Genomic DNA, 24374 nt, shown 5'->3' on the forward strand with positions numbered 1-24374 from the left:
GACAGTGCTGACAGTGCTGTCCTGGAGGACAATGCTGAGGGTGCTAGTGTTGTCCTGGAGGACAGTACTGAGGGTGCTAGTGCTGTCCTGGAGGACAGTGCTGAGGGTGCTAGTGTGTCCTGGAGGACAGTGCTGAGGGTGCTAGTGTTGTCCTGGAGGACAGTGCTGACAGTGTCCTGGAGGACAGTGCTGAGGGTGCTAGTGTTGTCCTGGAGGACAGTGCTGAGGGTGCTAGTGTTGTCCTGGAGGACAGTGCTGAGGGTGCTAGTGTTGTCCTGGAGGACAGTGCTGAGGGTGCTAGTGTTGTCCTGGAGGACAGTGCTGAGGGTGCTAGTGTTGTCCTGGAGGACAGTACTGAGGGTGCTAGTGCTGTCCTGGAGGACAGTGCTGAGGGTGCTAGTGTTGTCCTGGAGGACAGTGCTGAGGGTGCTAGTGTTGTCCTGGAGGACAGTGCTGAGGGTGCTAGTGTTGTCCTGGAGGACAGTGCTGAGGGTGCTAGTGCTGTCCTGGAGGAGAGTGCTGAGGGTGCTAGTGTTGTCCTGGAGGACAGCGCTGTGCTGAGGGTGCTAGCGTTGTCCTGGAGGACAGTGCTGAGGGTGCTAGTGTTGTCCTGGAGGACAGTGCTGAGGGTGCTAGTGTTGTCCTGGAGGACAGTGCTGAGGGTGCTAGTGCTGTCCTGGAGGACAGTGCTGAGGGTGCTAGTGTTGTCCTGGAGGACAGTATTGAGGGTGCTAGTGTTGTCCTGGAGGACAGTGCTGAGGGTGCTAGTGTTGTCCTGGAGGATCTTGCTGAGGGTGCTAGTGTTGCCCTGAAGGATAGTACTGAGGGTGCTAGTGCTGTCCTGGAGGATAGTGCTATCCTGGAGGATAGTGCTAAGGGTGCTTGTGCTGTCCTGGAGGACAGTGCTGAGGGTGCTAGTGCTGTCCTGGAGAACAGTGCTGAGGGTGCTAGCGTTGTCCTGGAGGATAGTACTGAGGGTGCTAGTGTTGTCCTGGAGGACAGTACTGAGGGTGCTAGTGCTGTCCTGGAGAACAGTGCTGAGCGTGCTAGTGTTGTCCTGGAGGACAGTGCTGAGGGTGCTAGTGCTGTCCTGGAGAACAGTGCTGAGCATGGTAGTCCTGTCCTGGAGGACAGTGCTGAGGGTGCTAGTGTTGTCCTGGAGAACAGTGCTGAGGGTGCTAGTGCTGTCCTGGAGGACAGTGCTCAGGGTGCTAGTGTTGTCTTGGAGGACAGTACTGAGGGGGCTAGTGCTGTCCTGGAGAACAGTGCTGAGGGTGCTAGTGTTGTCCTGGAGGAAAGTCCTCCTGAGGGGGCTAGTGCTGTCGTGGAGGACAGTGCTGAGGGTGCTATAGTGTTGTCCTGGAGGACAGTGCTGAGGGTGCTAGTGCTGTCCTGGAGGAAAGTGCTCCTGAGGGGGCTAGTGTTGTCCTGGAGGACAGTGCTGAGGGTGCTAGTGTTGTCCTGGAGGACAGTGCTGAGGGTCATAGTGCTGTCCTGGAGAACAGTGCTGAGCGTGTTAGTGCTGTCCTGGAGGACAGTGCTGAGGGTGCTAGTGTTGTCCTGGAGAACAGTGCTGAGGGTCATAGTGCTGTCCTGGAGGACAGTGCTGAGGGTGCTAGTGTTGTCCTGGAGGACGGTACTGAGGGGGCTAGTGCTGTCCTGGAGAACAGTGCTGAGGGTGCTAGTGTTGTCCTGGAGGAAAGTGCTCCAGAGGGGGCTAGTGCTGTCCTGGAGGACAGTGCTGAGGGTGCTAGTGTTGTCCTGGAGGACAGTGCTGAGGGTGCTAGTGTTGTCCTTGAGGACAGGCCTGAGGGTACTAGTGCTGTCCTGGAGGAAAGTGCTCCTGAAGGGGCTAGTGTTGTCCTGGAGGACAGTGCTGAGGGTGCTAGTGTTGTCCAGGAGGACAGTGCTGAAGGTGCTAGTGTTGTCCTGGAGGACAGTGCTGAGGGTGCTAGTGTTGTTCTGGAGGACAGTGCTGAGGGTGCTAGTGTTGTCCAGGAGGACAGTGCTGAAGGTGCTAGTGTTGTCCTGGAGGACAGTGCTGAGGGTGCTAGTGTTGTTCTGGAGGACAGTGCTGAGAGTGCTAGTGTTGTTCTGGAGGAAAGTGCTCCTGAGGGGGCTAGTGCTGTCCTGGAGGACAGTCTTGAGGGTGCTAGTGTTGTCCTGGAGGACAGTGCTGAGAGTGCTAGTGTTGTCCAGGAGGAAAGTGCTCCTGAGGGGGCTAGTGCTGTCCTGGAGGACAGTGCTGAGGGTGCTAGTGCTGTCCTGGAGAACAGTGCTGAGGGTGCTAGTGTTGTCCTGGAGGAAAGTGCTCCTGAGGGGGCTCGTGCTGTCCTGGAGGACAGTGCTGAGGGTGCTAGTGCTATCCTGGAGGAAAGTGCTCCTGAGGGTGCTAGTGCTGTTCTGGAGGACAGTGCTGAGGGTGCTAGTGTTGTCCTGGAGGACAGTGCTGAGGATGCTAGTGTTGTCCTGGAGGAAAGTGCTCCTGAGGGTGCTAGTGCTGTCCTGGAGGACAGTGCTGAGGGTGCTAGTGTTGTCCTGGAGGACAGTGCTAAGGGTGCTAGTGTTGTCCTGAAGGAAAGTGCTCCAAAGGATCCTAGTGATGTCTTAGAAGATAGAGCTCGTGAGGGTACTAGTGTTGTCCTGAAGGACACTGAAGACAATCTTATTCAGTCCACAGAGGTTCAAAATAGAGATACTGCTTGAGATAGATCAAAATGGGATGATGCCTCAGGGAATAGTGTCGACGCACTACCAGCAAAACCTGGTGGAAGCACCGATGTCCATACAGGAGTAAAAGATATTGAGGAAACAGGAAAAATATATGCACCAGCAGTGAAATCAGCTACAATAAATCCTAGCAAACAGAAGTACAATCTATGTAAATACTATGCCTTGGGTATCTGCAGGCACGGTGTATCTGGTAAAACAGGTGGGACATGCACCTTTGACCATCCCAAAAAATGCCGCACCCACATAACAGGAGAGTGCAACTTCCCTTCTTGCAGCTAATTTCACCCAGAAATGTGTCACTCATCTATCCATGAAAAAAATGCTACAATGCAAACTGCCAGGCGCATCATCTAAAGGGGACTAGAAGACACAGACCAGCCAGACTATGGGAAACAAAAGAGAGGAGCCACAACCTCTTCAGGGACAGAGGTTTTTTAGGACCAGAAGGGAAAAAAGACTGGCAGGAAATGAAATAGTCTTACACCACCTGAAAACACATCAGGAGCATTATTATTATTATTATAATCAGAAAGAAGCGTTAAGCCACAAGGGCTATTATACAGCGCTGCACTTCTGGAGCAGAGGCACGGACATTGGCGTCTACCCTAGAACAACAAATATTAGAGTCAGCAAATAAAACCTCCCTAAATTCCACCAATACAAACATACAGGGTCGAAAGCCGTCAAAAAACAACAAAATTCCTTACATCAAGGAACTGCTCACCGAGTCAAATGCAATGTTTGCAGCATTCACAGAGACCCGCATAAAGGATCATTATGGCAACGAAATATGGATCCCAGGTTATAACCTATTCCGATGCGACAGACTAAACAGGCAACAAGGGATGTTGGCCTGTGTGTCACAGAGTCGCTCATTTGCACAGAACTACTAAACACCTCAAATGATGTAGTTGAAGTTTTGGGGGTAAAGATCGAAAGCCAAAACCTTGTCATTGTGGTAGTATACAAGCCTCCAGATGCAACTTCCCAACAATTCCAGGAGCAGCTTGAGAAAATTGACCACTTTCTGGAAAATCTTCCAACTCCTGCGTCCTGCCCCAAACATCTTACCACTAGGAGATTTCAACCAGAGACACCTAAAATGGAGGAGTATAGCAAACAATGTTTTAGCAGAGATCACCCTGGGAGGCAGCTCAGATGAAAATTCACACACACACAAACAACTAAATCTCTGCAACAAATTCACCTTAAACCAGCAAATAGTAGAGCCTACAAGAATAGAAAATACGCTGAACCTCATCTTCACTAACAATGATGATCTGATACCTAATATATCTGTATCAAAGACAATTCACTCAGATCACAACATAATAGAGGTACAGACATGTATGCACAGGGCTTCAGACCAGCAAAATGTGAGCAGTCATGAAGGTCTCTTCACGAAATTCAATTTTAATAACAAAAACATACAATGGGACCAAGTAAACCATGTCCTAAATGTAACCAGCTGGGAAGATATCCTAAACAATATGGACCCGAACATCTGCCTTGAAAAAATGAATTCTGTGGTTCTTGAGATCTGCTCAAGACACATTTCATTAAGAAAAAGAAAGAGAAGATGTGAACTAGAAAGAGAGAGACATTCCCTATAAAGACGAAGGCGAAGAGTCACAGAGCTGCTGAGTGGGGTCAATATATCTGAAATACGAAGGGAAGCACTAGTCAATGAAATTGCAAATATTGAACTTAAGCTGAAGGACTCTTATAGGAGACAAGAATCACAGGAAGAATTAAAAGCCATAAAGGAAATTGAAAAACAAAACAAAATACTTCTTCTCTTATGCCAAATCTAAGGGAAAAACAACATCCTGTATTGGACCATTGCTTAGGCGGGATGGGACATACAGATATGATAGCCAAGAAATGAGTGAGATACTGAAGTCCCAGTATGACTCAGTGTTCAGCGATCCACTGCCCACTCTAAGGGTCGACAATCCAAATGAATTCTTTATGAGCGAAACCCAAAATCTGGTCATCCCAAAACTCTCGGATATTATTCTAACTCCACAAGATTTTGATGAGGCAATTAATGACATGCCCATGCACTCTGCCCCAGACCCAGACTCATGGAACTCCGTGTTCATCAAGAACTGCAAGAGGTCCCTATCGTGTGCCTTCAGCATTTTATGGAGAGGGAGCATGGACACAGGGGTCATCCCACACACACTAAAAACAACAGACATTGCCCCACTCCACAAAGGTGTCAGTAAAGCAATTGTAAAGAACTACAGACCGATAGCACTAACATCCCATATCATAAAATCTTTGAGAGGGTTCTAAGAAGCAAGATCGCTACCTACCTAGATAATCATCAGTTACACAACCCAGGACAACACGGGTTTAAAGCACGTCGCTCCTGCCTGTCCCAGCTAGTGGACCACTATGACAAGGTCCTGGATGCTGTAGAGGATAAACAAAATACAGATGTACTATACACAGACTTTGCAAAAGCTTTCGACAAGTATGACCATGGTGTAATAGCACACAAAATGCGGGGTAAAGGAATAACGGGAAAAGTTGCTAGATGGATCTATAACTTCCTGACAAATAGAACACAAAGAGTAATAGTAAACAGAGTAAAGTCCCTGGCAGCCTCGGTAAAAAACTCTGTTCCACAAGGCACAGTACTCGCTCCTATTCTATTCCTCATCCTCATTTCTGACATAGACAGAGATGTAAGCCATAGCTCAGTGTCTTCCTTTGTGGATGACACCCGGATCACCATGGCAGTGACCTCCATCGAAGACACTGCGAGACTCCAAGCGGACCTAACTAAATCTTCGAATGGGCCACTCAAAACAATATGAAGTTCAACTACTCACATATGGAAAACATGAAATTAAAAATGTGTCAGGGTATACCACAAATTATAACCATACAATAGAGCGGAAAAGTAATGTGAAGAACCTGGGAGTGATAATGTCAGAGGATCTCGCCTTCAAAGACCACAACAATGTATCCACCTCATCCACTAGGAAAATGATAGGATGGATAATGAGAACCTTCAAAACTAGGGATGCCAAGCTCATGATGAGTCTCTTCAAATCGCTTGTGCTCTCTAGGCTGGAATACTGCTGTGCACTAATGGCCCCCTTCAAGGCTGGCGACATTGCAGACCTGGAGAGTGTACAAAGAACTTTCAAGGCACACATAAGTACGATAAGGCACCTAAACTACTGGGAACGGTTGAAGGTCCTTGATCTGTATTCCCTCGAACGCAGGCGAGAGAGATACATGATAATATACACTTGGAAGGTACTGGAGGGATTGGTACCAAACCTGCACACGAAAATCACTCCATATGAAAGCAAAAGACTCGGCAGGAGATGCAACATTCCCCCGATGAAAAGCAGGGGCGCCACGAGTACACTGAGACAACACAATAAGTATCCTGTGCCCAAGACTGTTTAATTGCCTCCCAGCATACATAAGGGGGATTACCAATAGACCCCTGACTGTCTTCAAGAAGGCACTGGACAGGCACCTATAGTCAGTATCTTACCAACCGGGTTGTGGTTCGTACGTCAGCTTGCGTGCGGCCAGCAGTAACAGCCTGGTTGACCCTGATCCATGAGGCCTGGTCTCAGACCGGGCCGTGGGGGCGTTGACCCCCAAAACCCTCTCCAGGTAAACTCCAGGTAAACTCCAGGTAATAACAAGGGGCTTTCTATATAGTAGTATGTCATTAATGTCAGTTAGGCCCTGTATACCTTGTACATGTACTGGTAGTAAATGAAGATATTATTATTATTATTATTATTATTATTATTATTATTATTATTATTATTATTATTATTATTATTATTATTATTATTATTATTATCTTAGTCAAAGTGAATGTGAAAAAGATCTAGAAGTTCTGGTTAGCAAAACTTTAAAGACAAGAGAATAGTGCATTAATGTTTGCAATAAAACTAATATATTGAAATGTTGGCTTCATATTAAGAAGTATAAATAATAGAAGTCCTGTGTTACACCTCAGCTTTATACATATTCATAAATCTTTGCTCAGTTTTGGTCTCCATATTACAGAATGGACATAAATGTGCTAGAAAATATACAGAGAAAAGTGACGAAGTTGATTCCATGTATGAAAAACCTCTCGTACGAAAATAGGCACTGAACTTGCACTCTTTGGAATGGCGTAATATTAGGGGAAACTGATTGAAAATTTCAAATATAAAACGAATAAATAAAGGGGATATCAACAGAGCGTTGAAAATATCTAACCAGAACAAGACTTGCAGCAATGGATTCAGGTTGGAGAAATTTAGATTTAGAAAAGATATAGGGAGGTACTGGTTTGGCAAGAGTCGTAGATGAGTGGAACAAACTGCCAGGTAGCATCACTTAGGCAACAACTGTGAGTAGCTTTAAATATAGGTTGGACCGATACATGAGTAGGTGAGGGCAAATTGGGCCTTCCTAACATGGGAAAATAGGCCTGCTGCAATGTTCCTTCATTCTTGTTCTTTATAAGGGATTGACACAAACGGAACACAAAACACGGGCAAGATATGCGACAGGCAAGCACGCGCACGCACGCACACACACACACTTCATAAGGAAGTTATTAAATCAGCATTTATAGAAAAATAAGTGATCAAAGAAGCAAGGAACTAAATAAGTATGCAAGTCAATAAGTTAGTGCACAAGTAATTAAGGGACACCTCAGTTCCCGTTTTATAATGTTTTTTTTTTCCTATAATCTACCCTGTTCATAATTACTGTCGCATTTGCTTTGTCTGCTTTCGTGTTGCAGAAGTCGGAGCTTTGCTCAGGCTTCTGCAACACATTTGTCCTCAAAGATTTGTTAAGTTATACCATAAATTAATGAAAGATCCTGGACTTCACCTTACGAAATAGACAAAGCAAATGTGATAGTAATTATGGACAAGGTAGATTATAGGGAGGGAATAAACATGATATTAAGAGACTGGTTAAGTAATTAAATTAGTGCGCAAGTAATTAAATTAAGAGACCCAGACTTAAGTTAAGCGTGTAAGAAATAGTTACTGAGCAAGTTAAGAAAAACTTGAAAGAATGTAGGTTACCTGAGGATGGAAGTGTAATGTGTTGACACCGCTAGGCACCTGGAAGACTCTGTCTGGCGTGGCTGGGTTCTTCAGTGTGTACACACACACTAGACCAGCATTCTCTCCGTCATACACACCTCCTGCGTACGCAGTTAATACACCTTTAGCATAGTGTGTACACACAATAGACCAGTACATTCACACATACCTCCTGTGTACAGTGAGAACACTTACACACACACATACACGAGGAATTGATTTTACAAGGTGGACAGAGACAGGATGTTCCAGAGATGGGACACAGAAACAAGGGGTCACAATTGGAAGTTGAGGACTCGGATGAGTCAAAGAGATGTTAGGAAGTATTTCTTTGGCATAGAGTTGTCAGAAAGTGGAATAGTCTGGCAAGTGACATAGTGGAGGCAGGAACCTTATATAGTTTTAAGACGAAGTATGATAAAGCTCATGGAGCAGAGAGAGAGGATCCAGTAGCGATCAGTGAAGAGGCGGGGCCAGGACCTATGGATCAACCCCTGCAACCACAAATAGGTGAGCACACACAGGACCAGGAGCTATGACTCGACTCCTGCAACCACAAATAGGTGAGTAGTACACACACACACACACACACACACACACACACACACACACACACACACACACACACACACACACACTCGGGGCCAGGAGCTCGGACTCGACCCCCGCAACCTCAACTAGGTGAGTACATACACTCACATACACACACACATACACACACACATACACACATATACACACACACACACATACACACACACACACACACACACACATACACATACACACATACACACACACACACACACACACACACACACACACATACGTCATGAAATTAGAGAAAGTGCAAAGGTTTGCAACAAGACTAGTCCCAGAGCTACGGGGATTGTCCTACGAAAAAAGGTTGAGGGAAATCGGCCTGACGACACTGGAGGCCAGTAGGGTCAGGGGAGACATGATAACGACATATAAAATACTGCGCGGAATAGACAAGGTGGACAAAGACGGGAAGTTCCAGAGATGGGACACAGACACAAGAGGTCACAATTGGAAGTTGAAGACTCAGATGAATCAAAGGGATGTTAGGAAGTATTTCTTCAGTCATAGAGTAGTCAGGCCATGGAATAGCCTAGAAAGTGAAGTAGTGGAGGCGGGAACCATACATAGTTTTAAGGCGAGGTATGATAAAGCTCATGGAGCAGGGAGAGAGAGGACCTAGCAGCAATCAGCGAAGAGGTGGGGCCAGGAGCTATGAATCGACCCCTGCAACCACAAATAGGTGAGTACACACACACACACACAACACACACACACACACACACACACACACACACACACACACACACACACACACACACCTACACACCTACACACCTACACACCTACACACACACAACAGGCCTAGTGTCTAATCGACATGTGCCTAGGACAAAATGGTAACTAACACACACACACACACACACACACACACACACACACTAGACCAACATTCTCTCCCTCACACATGTTTAAACTGGTGTATTCACCTAATTGTGGTTCCAGGGGTGGATTCATAGCTCCTGGCCCCGCTTCTTCACTAGTCGCTACTACTATAAAAATAAATATATTTTTCGTAAATTTACACTTGGCGTTTTGGCAGCCATCATTGTTATATGATCTAAGCTCGTGGAATCTGTGGTAAAAGAACAATTTAACTACCTACGTGAACTAGGGTGAGAAAAACAATAAGAAAAGTAAAAGAAATGGTGTCTTGATGCTGGGGAGGGCGTTTGATCCAGTGAATTGGAACTACTCCCTCTTCCTCGGATCAAACTGATAATACATCCCATTCAGCATGCGCTATGACTTCCTGCGAGTTCAGCGTTTCCTCTTGAATTTAATTAGTAGCACAAGAGGAAAAAGATGTAGAAGAAAAAAGGAAATACTGACCGGTGGTGTAGGCGGCAGCAAAGATGTCTGGATGAACTGGACTCCAGGAGACGTCAGTGAGGGCGAGGCTGCGGGGGTAGTGTGTGTGTGGACGGAACCTCCAGAGAGGCAGTAAGGACCCCATCATCGGGTGGTACTCGTCACTCGCATCTTCCCAGTACCTGAAGTCTGTGACACCGAGAACAAGGTTATATTATCAGCAGATTACAAGTTGAAAAGTAAGATATAGGTTCAACACTTGGGGATGTTTATTGGGGACACGTTCCGCCTGTAAACAGACTTCTTCAGTCGAGTACAGGGGAATAGAATTACCTGGAGTTTACCTGGAGAGAGTTTCGGGGGTCAACGCCCCCGCGGCCCGGTCTGTGACCAGGCCTCCTGGTGGATCAGCGCCTGATCAACCAGGCTGTTGCTGCTGGCTGCACGCAAACCAACGTACGAGCCACAGCCCGGCTGATCAGGAACTGACTTTAGTTGCTTGTCCAGTGCCAGCTTGAAGACTGCCAGGGGTCTGTTGGTAATCCCCCTTATGTGTGCTGGGAGGCAGTTGAACAGTCTCGGGCCCCTGACACTTATTGTATGGTCTCTTAACGTGCTAGTGACACCCCTGCTTTTCATTGGGGGGATGGTGCATCGTCTGCCAAGTCTTTTGCTTTCGTAGTGAGTGATTTTCGTGTGCAAGTTTGGTACTAGTCCCAAAGACTGTGGAAATAGTTTTGAGACAAGATTACTCCATCACCCTCGAGGTTGGAGAGATTAATCTCTTCTTACCAAGGTTGATGGACTGATATCCTCAGAACTACTTCTACTGTTTCCACTATTCGACTGAAGAAGCCTGTGGTAAATAATTTCCCAGAAATCTATTGTATATTTTTTTAATGTAAATATACATGATTAATGCATTATTGTTGGTCTGAAGTGTATTTTGAAGAGAACCAATAGAGAAGCTGCGCATGCGCCGATGGAGAGAGGGGAGACACGGGAGTGTTTTGAATGGGAGTTAACAGGCTGGGAGAAAATGGGACCAGGAAATTGGCGTCCACGGCGGCCTAAGGATTAATATAGGCCTCACTTCGTAGTAGGAAGTGTTGTAACTGTTCCTGGTGAAGAGTGAGGGAACGTAATTTACGGGACCACTGTAATAAAGTGGTAAAATTAGGGAATAATGGTAGACGCCTGGGGGAAATAGCGCGACGCCATGAAGAGTGTTCAGGGGAAAATACCCGTGATTTAATCATCTCTCATCGGTCTCAAACCTTAATGTATCGACTTCTGACGTGTGTAAAATTAATGGGACATTAAGTCGTACTGTGAACTGTGAGGTAATTGGTGATAATAACACTAAGTTAAGAGAATATGTGAAGTGAAATGAGTCGCCATTCTCCGAGTGAACACGTGAGTGTGCGAGGGACACGGAGTTTTTATGGAGTCACGGCTCCTAAATCGGGACAAACCAGCGGATACTTCATCCTGTTGGAAGAAGATCCGTTTCAGTTGGCAGGATGTCGGGATCTGAGGAGGAAATAAGACAGACAAGGAATGCGACCTCCTCACCCACAGTTAAGTACCATTTCTAGTTATAGCAGACTGATACTGGACACTTAGGTATGTTATAATATGATAGGTGTTGTGGGTGATTCAGCTGCATCAAGTGACCACCAGAGAAAACCTGGTAAGTGGTGGTATTATACAAGTGTTTTCCCTGATGGATGTATGTGTGTAACCCACCCCACCTTTTCCTTCAGTCAGTTTAATATAATCCATACAGTCCACAACTAACTAGTGGCGCCGTACTTGTGGGTGTTATCCACTTCTATACTGGTCTAGGATAGATATGGGTAAGATTTGTGTGGGTTATCGAAGGGGCCACCTGCAGCGACCAGGGGTGGCTTTTAAATTTTCTCACACGCCTACACGGAGTGACGACTGTAAACAATATATGGTTGTAGCCTCCCAATGAGATTACTTGTATGAATGTAATGTTGAGATTCATACAGATAACACCTTATAAATTTTCCATAAAGCCTGTTGTGTAGGGGAAACGTTTCAGCAATAAAGATACTCAAGTGTTGCACCTGTGTCCGATTCTTCCACCAAGTACAAGGATCTGCATCAGGAGTCGTAGCAGGTACACTCCATACATAGTTTTAAGGATAGGTATGGTAAGCTCCACGAAGCTGAGGGCGTAAACTAGGTTATAGCGAGAAAATAGTAGCTGACACTTGAGACAAATGATATACTACCAACAGCATTGAAGACTACGAAGGTAGCTGCGAGAAACATATCTTTGTATCCCATAAAGCCAGTCCTCTCTACCTCAGTGTATGCTAAATGGATAGTACAAAGTGCGGCATGACTCTCCAGTGCACTTAAATATACACGTTAAAGATGTGAAACCAGTCAAGAAGCCTTCACAGGTTATCACAAGGAAACTAATTTCTCAGTTTCCTTAATAAATATGGCAAAGTGGTGCCTACACATCCCAAAACCAATTCAGTCTTTCCACTTCGATACACCATGTTGTTGAAGGATCCTTGATGCAAGGAATTGGAGATGGACACACACACACACACACACACACACACACACACACACACACACACACACACACACACACACACACACACACACACACACACACACATGAATATCTCTCCTTCTGCCAGGCACTGTATGACCCTGAGTGTAATAACCATGCTGATTATTTTTTATACCTCGAAAATTTGTTTAGATATTCAGATTTAATTTAATTTTATTTGTAAAATCCCTGAATATTTCAGTGGACCAGTTGAGTCAGCTGTGACATATCAACATAAAGGGAATTACAAATAGACCCCTGGATGCCTTCAAGAAGGAGCTGGAGAGATGCCCAAGGTCAGTACCCAATCAGCCAGGCTGTGGTACGTACATTGGACTACGTGCGGCCAGCAGTAACAGCCTGGTTGATTAGGTCTTGATCCACTGCAGGGGCGTTGACCACCGGAACTAGTTAGTTTAATATGTTTATTATGCACCCCATACCCATCCTGTGGGCGGTAGTCAAAAGATTACAGAGGTACATAATTGGTCCAGGGACTGGACTCCAAAGTTTTGATAGCTGAGCAAGTTACAGAGGTAATGAACTCACAATTTACAAAGGTAATGAACTCACAATTTACAAAGGTAATGAACTCACAATTTACAAAGGTAATGAACTCACAATTTACAAAGGTAATGAACTCCAGGTAAGTCTGGTCACAATCATGACAAGTTACAAAGGTATTTACAGATTACAGAGGTACGTAATGGGTCCAGGGACTGGGCCCCCAAAGTTTTGATAGCTGAACTAGGTACAAAGGTAATGAGCTCACAAGTTACAAAGGTAATGAATTCTGTAGAATGGTTACTTACGTTTATACATGGCTACAATCATGAACAAATTATAGAGTAATGAGCAATTCACACTTCCACACCCGGTCACAACTGTAATGAGTTATTGGTGCAAATATTGATTGTTGAGTCACACACACCACACACACACACACACACACACACACACACACACACGCACACACACACACACACACACACTCACACACACACACACACACTCACACACTTTAGTTTAATATCTTTATTATGCACCCCATACCCATCCTGTGGGCGGTAGTCAAAAGATTACAAAGGTACATAATGGGTCCAGTGACTGGACCCCAAAGTTATGATAGCTGAACTAGTTACAAAGGTAATGAACTCCAGGTAGATCTGGTCACAATCATGGCAAGTTACAGAGGTAATGAATCAGCTTCACTCCTATACATGGTTACAGTCATGAACAAATTACAAAGTAATGAACCACTGATACGTCCACACCTGGTCACAATTGTAATGAGTTATAAATACAAATATTAAGTGGATCATACGCCCACACTAGCGCGCGCGCACACACACGAGGGAGCACGCACGGACATGTGCACACGAGCGTACTAATATATGCATACACACAAGGAACACAAACACACCCACACCCCACACACACACACACACACACACACACACACACACACAAACACACACACACACACACAGTGTAGTGGGTCACAAGCGCCAGGCTCCGAGAATCTTAGTGCTTTTAGGGCGTGTTTTAGCAGCTAGAAGCAACCAGTGTTAGTGACAACGTCAGTGAACAACCCTACATGTGATAACCAGTGTATTAGCAAACATAAATAAAGTGAAGGCGAGAGAAAGCCTGAAATTATACAACAAAATTTCAAAGCGCCAGTCATTGAGGCCTAGATGGCACCTGTTGCCACATTGTTACACATATACAAAGTACAAATCGAGTGACTAAAGAGAAAAGACCAAATAGAATTAAGAGAGGCATAAAGTGATAACCAGTGTATTAGCAAACATAAATAAAGTGAAGGCGAGAGAAAGCCTGAAATTATACAACAAAATTTCAAAGCGCCAGTCGTTGAGGCCTAGTTGGCACCTGTTGCCACATTGTTACACATATACAAAGTACAAATCGAGTGACTAAAGAGAAAAGACCAAAGAGAATTAAGAGAGGCATAAAGTGATAACCAGTGTATTAGCAAACATAAATAAAGTGAAGGCGAGAGAAAGCCTGAAATTATACAACAAAATTTCAAAGCGCCAGTCGTTGAGGCCTAGTTGGCACCTGTTGCCACATTGTTACACATATACAAAGTACAAATCGAGTGACTAAAGAGAAAAGACCAAATAGAATTAAGAGAGGGTGGCTAACGACAAAATGTGATGTAGCACACAGAGTGAACAAGCTAGCCAGAAAGGGGATATATATATATATACATACATATACATAAATATATATAAGCAGAGGTGGTGGCAGCAGTAGGCCTGAGGGAGTAGCGCCGCCATAACAGGCTGGGTGTCATCACAAATAAGTAGTGTACTTACCCAAAGTGAAGTGTAAATTATAAAAGTAGCAGTATACAAGTGATAAGTGTGGTAAATGAGGACTCAAAAGGGCAACGAGATAAGAATAGCGAAGAAGCCAGCGGCGGAAGGGCGAGGTGCACGAGTCATCGTACAGCAAGCATCGTACAGCGAGCATCGTACATCAGGCATCTGGATGGACGTCCCCTCTGACCAGTAACGTACAAATCACCTGTTTTGTGGTTGGCGGGAAGTCTGAGTGATAGAGCCGGCCCAGCGGTCACTGGTAACTCGATATCTAAACCCTGCTCCAGAGCGATTATCATACACACAACACCTAGCAGTAGTAGGAAGATAAACTTTGTAGGAGTAAGGATTAAGCAGGAGGATTAAGTCGTGGCTAATGGGACTACAGCTCTGACAACAGTTTCGAGAGATAATGGTCTAGGACACAAAGACAGTACAATCTGAGAAGCAAGTACTGGGTACACATGTAGTAAAAGGTAGTACATAACTAGGTGAAAGAATGACTTGTTAACACACGCTAGTATTATAATTATTAGAACTACTTTCAGTGTTAATGGTATCTCATTAGTATTACGGATACACAGAAGTGAATTGTATTTCTGGGACATATAAACAACTGACGTGCTCACACACACACACACGCGCGCACACACATACACACTCGGGGCCAGGAGCTGGGTCTCGACCCCTGAAACCACAACTAGGTGAGTACACACAGCTGATCCTTGGAATTTGACCGCCTCCCCCACAGACCTCTTACCTTTCCCCTCCCTCGCGTTTCTCCCTCTCAGTACCCTCTTTCCCTCCTTTCTCTCTCTCTCTCTCTTTCTCTCCCTCTCCCTCTCTTTCTCCCTCTCTCTACCCTTTCTCTCCCCCTCACATTTCTCTCTCTCCCCCTTGGTCTTATCCCTCACCCCCATACTCTCTCCTCTCTCTCCCTCTTTCTACCCTTTCTCTCTCCTCTCTCTCCCTCTTTCTACCCTTTCTCTCTCTCCCCCACACCCTCTCCCTCCTCTACACATGTAGTAAAAGGTAGTACATAACTGGGTGAAAGAATGACTTGTTAACACACGCTAGTATTATAATTATTAGAACTACTCTCAGGGTTAGTGGTATCTCATTAGTATTACGGATACACAGAAGTGAATTGTATTTCTGGGACATATAAACAACTGACGTGCTCACACACACACACACGCGCGCACACACATACACACTCGGGGCCAGGAGCTGGGTCTCGACCCCGAAACCACAACTAGGTGAGTACACACAGCTGATCCTTGGAATTTGACTGCCTCCCCCACAGACCTCTTACCTTTTCCCTCCCTCGCGTTTCTCTCTCTCATAGCCTTCTTCCCTCCTTTCTCCCTCTCTCTCTCTTTCTCTCCCTCTCCCTCTCCCTCTCTTTCTCCCTCTCTCTACCCTTTCTCTCCCCCCTCACATTTCTCTCCCTCCCCCTTGGTCTTATCCCTCACCCCCATACTCTCTCCTCTCTCTCCCTCTTTCTACCCTTTCTCTCTCCTCTCTCTCCCTCTTTCTACCCTCTCTCTCTCTCCCCCACACCCTCTCCCTCCTCTAGCCTTCTGTCTGTGGTAATAAAAAGTAAAAAAAAAAAAAAAAAAAAAAAAAAAAAAAAAAAAAAAAAAAAAAAAAAACAAAAAAAATGGGTGGCCTTAGAGGACGGAAACCCAGAGATCTGGTGGACGAACCAGGGAGGAAAGACTGGGAGCTAGAGCTCCAAAAAAGGGAGGAAGAGTGGGGAAGGAAGATAGTAGAGCTTGGTAAGAAAATGGAGGAGCGGATAGCTGAAGAGTGCAGGAAGTGGGAAGTACAGGTCTTAGCAGCAGAAGCTAGGATACAGTGCTTAGAAGAGAAACTGCAAAGCCTGAAACAGATTAGAGAGACAAATGACAATTCAGGTGTGACATCAGGAAATTCAAAGTCAGGCGCAGACAAGGGGATGGTAAGCAACAACGGAGACATGCCGAACATGAAGGCCCTATCAGACCCACGTGGGGCCAGGGAAAAGACGACGAGCACACTAAGATCAAACGACAGGTCCGAAGACAATGAAGGTATGCTATATGCAGAGATTCTAACAGCCAACTGCAGTAGCAAGGGACAGCTGGTCAGGAAAGACAGTCCACTGAGAATAGAAGTTTCAGATATGACAGGGACTGAAGGCAAGAACATGTCAATGGAAGGAAATAAAATGCCTCAGAGGACGCAGATGGAGACTCAGTGGGAGGAGGAAAGGGCGAGGTCAGTTTTTGTGTACGGGCTCCAAGAAGCCAAGGGGGCCAACTTTGAAGAAATAAAACAGGAGGAGAAAAAAATGATTGAAGGCATCATGAAAACAATAGGGGAGGGCAATATGACCCAGGTGACAAATTTTCAGAGAATTGGGTGGTTTGCGAGTGGAAGGATACGGCCTGTCAGAGTAACTTTCAAGGAAGAATCAGTTCGAACCAGGATTCTGCAAGAGAAAGCAAGACTGAGGGACAAAGAGGGGTACCAGAGAGTATACCTCGACCGCGACAGAACACAAGAAGAAAGGACTACACTGAAAGAGAGGGTACAGAGACGCAAGGAGGAACGAGAAGCAATGAAAATGAGCAGGACCCAGACACAGGAGGAAGGGCAAACACACCCCACAGAATCTCCCACCAAAAGACTCCACCCGCGACATTCCCAACGCAACTGAGCAACCTATACTACAACCCACTCACTGTTCCCTCTGCCACCAATCCCCATATCACAAACCTCACCCCAACAGCTGTCCCTTATGGGCATTCTGACCCCACCCCCATCAACACAAACCCCACCTACACCACAGCCCCATATAGGCCCCCACCAAGGCTCTCGCTCCCCCAACCCCAATATTCTTGCATGACCACAATGATAGAAAAGAAACTAAAGGTTTGGTACACAAACGCGGATGGAATAATGAATAAACATGAGGAGTGGAATGAAAGAATCAGTGAAAAATCCCCAGACATCATAGCAGTCACAGAAACAAAACTCGCTGAGACAATAACAGACACAATCTTCCCAACAGGATATCAGATCCTGAGGAAAGATAGAAGGAGTAGAGGGGGAGGAGGGGTTGCACTGCTCATAAAACACCGATGGGGATTTGAGGAAATGGAAGGCATGGACATGATTGGAGAAAGAGACTACATTGTAGGTACAATTCAGTCCGGAGAACATAAAGTAGTCATTGGAGTGATGTATAACCCACCACAGAACTGCAGGAGGCCAAGAGAGGAGTACGAAGAAAACAACAGGGTGATGGTGGACACACTGGCTGAGGTGGCAAGAAGAGCTCACTCGAGCAGAGCAAAGTTACTGGTAATGGGCGATTTCAACCACAGGGAGATCGACTGGGAAAACCTGGAGCCACATGGGGGTCCCGAAACATGGAGAGCCAAGATGATGGATGTGGTACTTGAAAACCTCATGCATCAACATGTCAGGGACACAACCAGAGAGAGAGGGGAGGATGAGCCAGCAAGACTGGATCTTGTGTTCACCCTGAGCAGTTCAGACATTGAGGACATCACTTATGAGAGGCCCCTTGGAGCTAGCGATCATGTGGTTCTGAGTTTTGACTATATAGTAGAGTTACAAGTGGAGAAGGTAACAGGAACTGAAGGGGACAGGCCAAACTATAAAAGGGGGGACTACACAGGTATGAGAAACTTCCTGCAGGAGGTTCAGTGGGACAGAGAAATGGTAGGAAAATCAGTAAACGAGATGATGGAATATGTGGCAACAAAGTGCAAGGAGGCAGAGGAAAGTTTTGTTCCCAAGGGAAACGGAAATAATAGGAAGACCAAAACGAGTCCTTGGTTTACCCGAAGGTGTAGGGAGGCAAAAACTAAGTGCAACAGAGAATGGAAAAGGTACAGGAGGCATAGGACCCAGGAAAACAAGGAGATTAGTAGAAGAGCCAGAAACGAGTATGCACAGATAAGGAGGGAGGCCCAGCGACAGTATGAAAACGACATAGCATCGAAAGTCAAATCTGACCCGAAACTGCTGTATAGCCACATTAGGAGGAAGACAACAGTCAAGGACCAGGTGATAAGGCTGAGGAAAGAAGGTGGAGAACTCACAAGAAACGATCAAGAGGTATGTGAGGAGCTCAACACGAGATTTAAGGAAGTATTTACAGTAGAGACAGGAAGGACTCTGGGGGGACAGACCAGATGGGGACACCAGCAAGGAATACACCAACAAGTGTTGGACGACATACATACAGATGAGGAGGAGGTGAAGAAACTGCTAAGGGACATCGATACCTCAAAGGCAATGGGACCAGACAACATCTCCCCGTGGGTCCTTAGAGAGGGAGCAGATATGTTGTGCGTGCCACTTACCACAATCTTCAACACATCCCTGGAAACTGGGCAACTACCTGAGGTATGGAAGACGGCAAATGTAGTTCCCATTTTTAAAAAAGGAGACAGAAAAGAGGCACTAAACTATAGACCTGTGTCATTGACGTGTATAGTATGCAAAATTATGGAGAAGATTATCAGGAGGAGAGTGGTGGAGCACCTGGAACGGAACAGGAGTATAAATGCCAACCAGCACGGATTCACGGAAGGCAAATCCTGTGTCACAAACCTTCTGGAGTTTTATGATAAAATAACAGAAGTAAGACAAGAGAGAGAGGGGTGGGTTGATTGCATCTTCTTGGACTGCAAGAAGGCCTTTGACACAGTTCCTCACAAGAGATTAGTGCAGAAGCTAGAGCATCAGGCGCATATAACAGGAAGGGCACTGCAATGGATCAGAGAATACCTGACAGGGAGGCAACAACGAGTCATGGTACGTAATGATGTATCACAGTGGGCACCTGTGACGAGCGGGGTCCCACAGGGGTCGGTCCTAGGACCAGTGCTATTTTTGGTATATGTGAACGACATGACGGAAGGGTTAGACTCAGAAGTGTCCCTGTTTGCAGATGATGTGAAGTTAATGAGGAGAATTAAATCTGATGAGGACCAGGCAGGACTTCAAAGAGACCTGGACAGACTGGACACCTGGTCCAGCAAATGGCTTCTCGAATTTAATCCTGCCAAATGCAAAGTCATGAAGATGGGGGAGGGGCACAGAAGACCACAGACAGAGTATAGGCTAGGTGGCCAAAGACTGCAAACCTCACTCAAGGAGAAAGATCTTGGGGTGAGTATAACACCGAGCATGTCTCCGGAAGCACACATCAATCAGATAACTGCTGCAGCATATGGGCGCCTGGCAAACCTGAGAACAGCATTCCGATACCTTAGTAAGGAATCATTCAAGACACTGTACACCGTGTATGTCAGGCCCATACTGGAGTATGCAGCACCTGTTTGGAACCCGCACTTGATAAAGCACGTCAAGAAACTAGAGAAAGTACAAAGGTTTGCGACAAGGTTAGTTCCAGAGCTAAGGGGAATGTCCTATGAAGAAAGATTAAGGGAAATCGGCCTGACCACACTGGAGGACAGGAGGGTCAGGGGAGACATGATAACGACATATAAAATACTGCGTGGAATAGACAAGGTGGACAAAGACAGGATGTTCCAGGGAGGGGACACAGAAACAAGAGGCCACAATTGGAAGTTGAAGACACAAATGAGTCAGAGAGATAGTAGGAAGTATTTCTTCAGTCATAGAGTTGTAAGGCAGTGGAATAGCCTAGAAAATGACGTAGTGGAGGCAGGAACCATACACAGTTTTAAGACGAGGTTTGATAAAGCTCATGGAGCGGGGAGAGAGAGGGCCTAGTAGCAACCGGTGAAGAGGCGGGGCCAGGAGCTAGGACTCGACCCCTGCAACCACAAATAGGTGAGTACAAATAGGTGAGTACACACACACACACACACACACACACACACACACAACACACACACACACACACTGAAGAAGTGACGTCACGACAAGTTGTGTGCCATTATACATATAAAGTGAAGTGTATATAATGTGAAGTGTATACTATCATCAGTGAAGAGTGAAGTGAGGAAGCGGGATGTAGCGAGAATATATGGTTATAATCATCACGGGTGAAGGATCTCCAAAATAGGGATTTAAGGCCTACGTACGACTACGTCATCAGCAGCTGGCAACTGTCAACCGCAAGTTTATTCGCCTAGTTGTGGTTTGCATGTTGACGGCCCTGGCTGGCCTTGCATACTGTTTGATACTGGTCACTCACTCCTGCAAGCTATTACCAGAATTAGAATAGAAATAGCATAGACATAGAGAATATAGTGTTGACGAGTGTGAGAAGGTAGGTGGGACAAGCTTTTAAGGGCAACATTGTAAGACGGTGCTAGGGTCAGGTCCCAGGAGGGTTGTGTCAGGTCACAAGAAGTTGCGGCCAGTCATTACACCGCACAAGACTCTCACACACACACACACACACACACACACACACACACACACACACACACACACACACACACACACACACACACACACACACACACACACACACACACACACACACACACACACACACACACACACACACTCACACACACACACACACGCACACAGGCAGTGTTACTACCGGTAGTTATTAGCAGTAAGAATACTTAGGAAGCTAGGAAGTCCTCTCTCAATGTGAACAAGGAAAATGATAATAACCAGCAACAATTAACACGTAAATCCAGAAAGGGCAATAAGTGGAGAGAGTAGCATAATTGGGAAAGATAAATGAGACTAAATTTGTGCCTACACGACGGATCTTTCAACCACACCACCTACCCCCCCCCCCCCAACCCACCCTCCCTCACACACAAGCACACACACACACACTACACACATTCACACACACACACACACACATACACACACATACACACTACACACACACACACACACACATAAACACACAAACACACACACACACACACACATACACACACACACACACACACACAACACATACACACACACACACATACACACACATACACACACACACACACACAAACAAACACACACACAGTGTTGGAGACAGTGTAGTGGGTCATAAGCGCCAGGCTCCGGGAATCTTAGTGCTTTTAGGGCGTGTTTTAGCAGCTAGAAGCAACCAGTGTTAGTGAGAATGTCAGTGAACAACCCTACAAGTGATAACCAATGTATTAGCAAAAATAAATAAAGTAAAGGCGAGAGAAAGCCTGAAATTATACAACAAAATTTCAAAAGTGCCAGTTCGTTGAGGCCTAGTTGGCACTTGTTGCCACACTGTTACAAATATACAAAGTACAAAGCGAGTGACTAAAGAGAAAATATCAAATAGAATTAAGAGAGGTTGGCTAACGAGAAACTGTGATGTAGCACACAGCCAACGTGAACAAGCTAGCCAGAAAGGGGATATATATATATATATATATATACATACTTATACATAAATATATATAAGCAGAGGTGGTGGCAGCAGTAGGCCTGAGGAAGTAGGCCGCCATAACAGGTTGGGTGTCATCACAAATAAGAAGTGTACTTACCAAAAGTGAAGTGTAAATTATAAAAGTAGCAGTATACAAGGGATAAGTGTGGTAAATGAGGACTCAAAAGGGCAACGAGAAAAGAATAGCTGAAGAAGTCAGAGGTGGAAGGGCGAGGTGCACGAGTCATCGTACAGCGAGCATTGTACAGCGAGCATCGTACATCAGGCATCTGGATGGACGTCCCTTCTGAGGAGAACGTACAAATCACCTATTTGTGGTTGGCGGGAGGTTCTGAGTGGTAGAGCCGGCCCTACGGTCACTGGTAACTCGCTATCTAAACCCTGCTCCAGAGCGATTATCATACACACAACAACACCTAGCAGTAGTAGGAAGATAAAATTTGTAGGAGCAAGGAATAGGCAGGAGGATTAAGTTGGGGCTAATGGGACTACAGCCCTGACAACAGTTTCGAGAGAGAATGTTTTAGGACACAAAGACAGTACAATCTGAGAAGCAAGTATTGGGTACACATGTAGTAAAAGGTAGTACATAACTGGGTGAAAGAAAGACTCGTTAACATACGCTAGTATTATAATTATTAGAATTACTCTCAGTGTTAATGGTATCTTATTAGTATTACGGATACACAGAGGTGAAATGTATTTCTGGGACATATAAACAACTGACGTGCTCACACACACACGCACGCACACACATACACACTCGGGGCCAGGAGCTGAGTCTCGACCCCTGAAACCACAACTAGGTGAGTACACACCCACTCATTCACACAGCTGATCCTTGGAATTTGACCGCGCCCCTCCCCCCCCCACCCCCCCACACCTTTCCCTCCCCACAGACCTTTCCCCTCCCCGCTCTTGCCTTCACTCCCTCCTATCTTTCTCTCCCCCTCCCTCGCATTTCTCTCTCTCATAGCTTTTTTCCCTCCCCTTCCCCTACTCTTCTTTCTCTCTCTCCCTCTCTCTCCTCTCTCTACTCTCTCACTCTCTCCCTCTCTCTCTCTCACTCTCTCTCTCTCTCCTCTCTCTCTATCTCTCTCTCTCTCTCTCTCTCTACTCTTCTCTCTCTCTCTCTCTCGCTCTCTATCTACTTCCTACCCTCCCTTTTTCCATACTCCCCTCATTTCTCTCTCTGCCTTTTCCCTCACCCTCCTTTCTCTGTCTCTGTCTCTGTTTCTCCCTCTCTCTCTCTCTCTCTCTCTCTCTCTCTCTCTCTCTCTCTCTCTCTCTCTCTCTCTCTCTCTCTCTCTCTCTCTCTCTCTCTCTACCTCTCTTTCTCCCTCTCTTTCTCCCTATCTCCCTATCTCTCCCCCTCCACATTTCTCTTTCTTTCTCTCTTTCTCTCTCTCCCTCTCTCTCTCTCACTCTCTCCTCTCTCTCTCTCTCTCTCTCTCTCTCTCTCTCTCTCTCTCTCTCTCTCTCTCTCTCTAGGCTTCTCTCTCCATCTCCCTATTTCTATATATCTACCCCTCCCTCTCATCTCTCTCTCATTTCTCTCTCATGCCTTTTCCCACACCCTCCTTTCTCTGTCTGTCTCTCTCTCTCTCTCTCTCTCTCTCTCTCTCTCTCTCTCTCTCTCTCTCTCTCTCTCTCTCTCTCTCTCTCTCTCTCTCTCTCTCCATCTCCTTTTTCTATATTTCTACCCCTCCTGCATTTCTCTCTGTCTGCCTCCCTCACCCTCCTTTCTCTGTCTGTCTGTCTGTCTGTCTGTCTGTCTGTCTGTCTGTCTCTCTCTCTCTCTCTCTCTCTCTCTCTCTCTCTCTCTCTCTCTCTCTCTCTCTCTCTCTCTCTCTATATCTCTCTCTCTCTCTCTCTCTCTCTCTCTCTCTCTCTCTCTCTCTCTCTCTCTCTCTCTATCTCTCTCTCCCTCTCTCCCTCTCTCTACCCTTTCTCTCCCCCCCTCACATTTCTCTCTCTCACCCTTGGTCTTATCCCTCACCCCCATACTCTCTCCTCTCTCTCCCTCTTTCTACCCTTTCCCTCTCCTCTCTCTCCCTCTTTCTACCCTTTCTCTCTCCCCCTCACACCCTCTCCCTCCTCTAGCCTTCTGTCTGTGGTAAAAAAAAAAAAAAAATGGGTGGCTCTAGAGGACGGAAAACCAGAGATCTGGTAGACGAACCAGGGATGAAAGACTGGGAGTTAGAGCTAGAAAAAAGGGAGGAAGAGTGGGGAAGGAAGATAGTAGAGCTTGGTAAGAAAATGGAGGAGCGGATAGCTGA

The 24374-nt window shown here is 45.9% G+C and overlaps 1 protein-coding gene across 1 annotated transcript in view; it reads right to left on the minus strand.

Annotated features, from left to right (window-relative positions):
- LOC138854559 (uncharacterized) overlaps positions 1-22364 on the minus strand; it is a 40103-nt gene extending 17739 nt beyond the window's left edge. Inside the window, exons 1-3 of the mRNA XM_070098514.1 lie at positions 22328-22364; positions 9762-9929; positions 7809-7930 (exon numbers count right to left, since the gene is read on the minus strand). Of these exons, the coding sequence (XP_069954615.1) occupies positions 7809-7930; positions 9762-9929; positions 22328-22364 (327 nt within the window). The remainder of the gene's footprint in view (positions 1-7808; positions 7931-9761; positions 9930-22327) is intronic.
- Positions 22365-24374: the final 2010 nt, after the last annotated feature.

Source organism: Cherax quadricarinatus, chromosome 62, assembly GCF_038502225.1.
Source record: "Cherax quadricarinatus isolate ZL_2023a chromosome 62, ASM3850222v1, whole genome shotgun sequence".
Lineage (NCBI taxonomy): Eukaryota > Metazoa > Arthropoda > Malacostraca > Decapoda > Parastacidae > Cherax > Cherax quadricarinatus.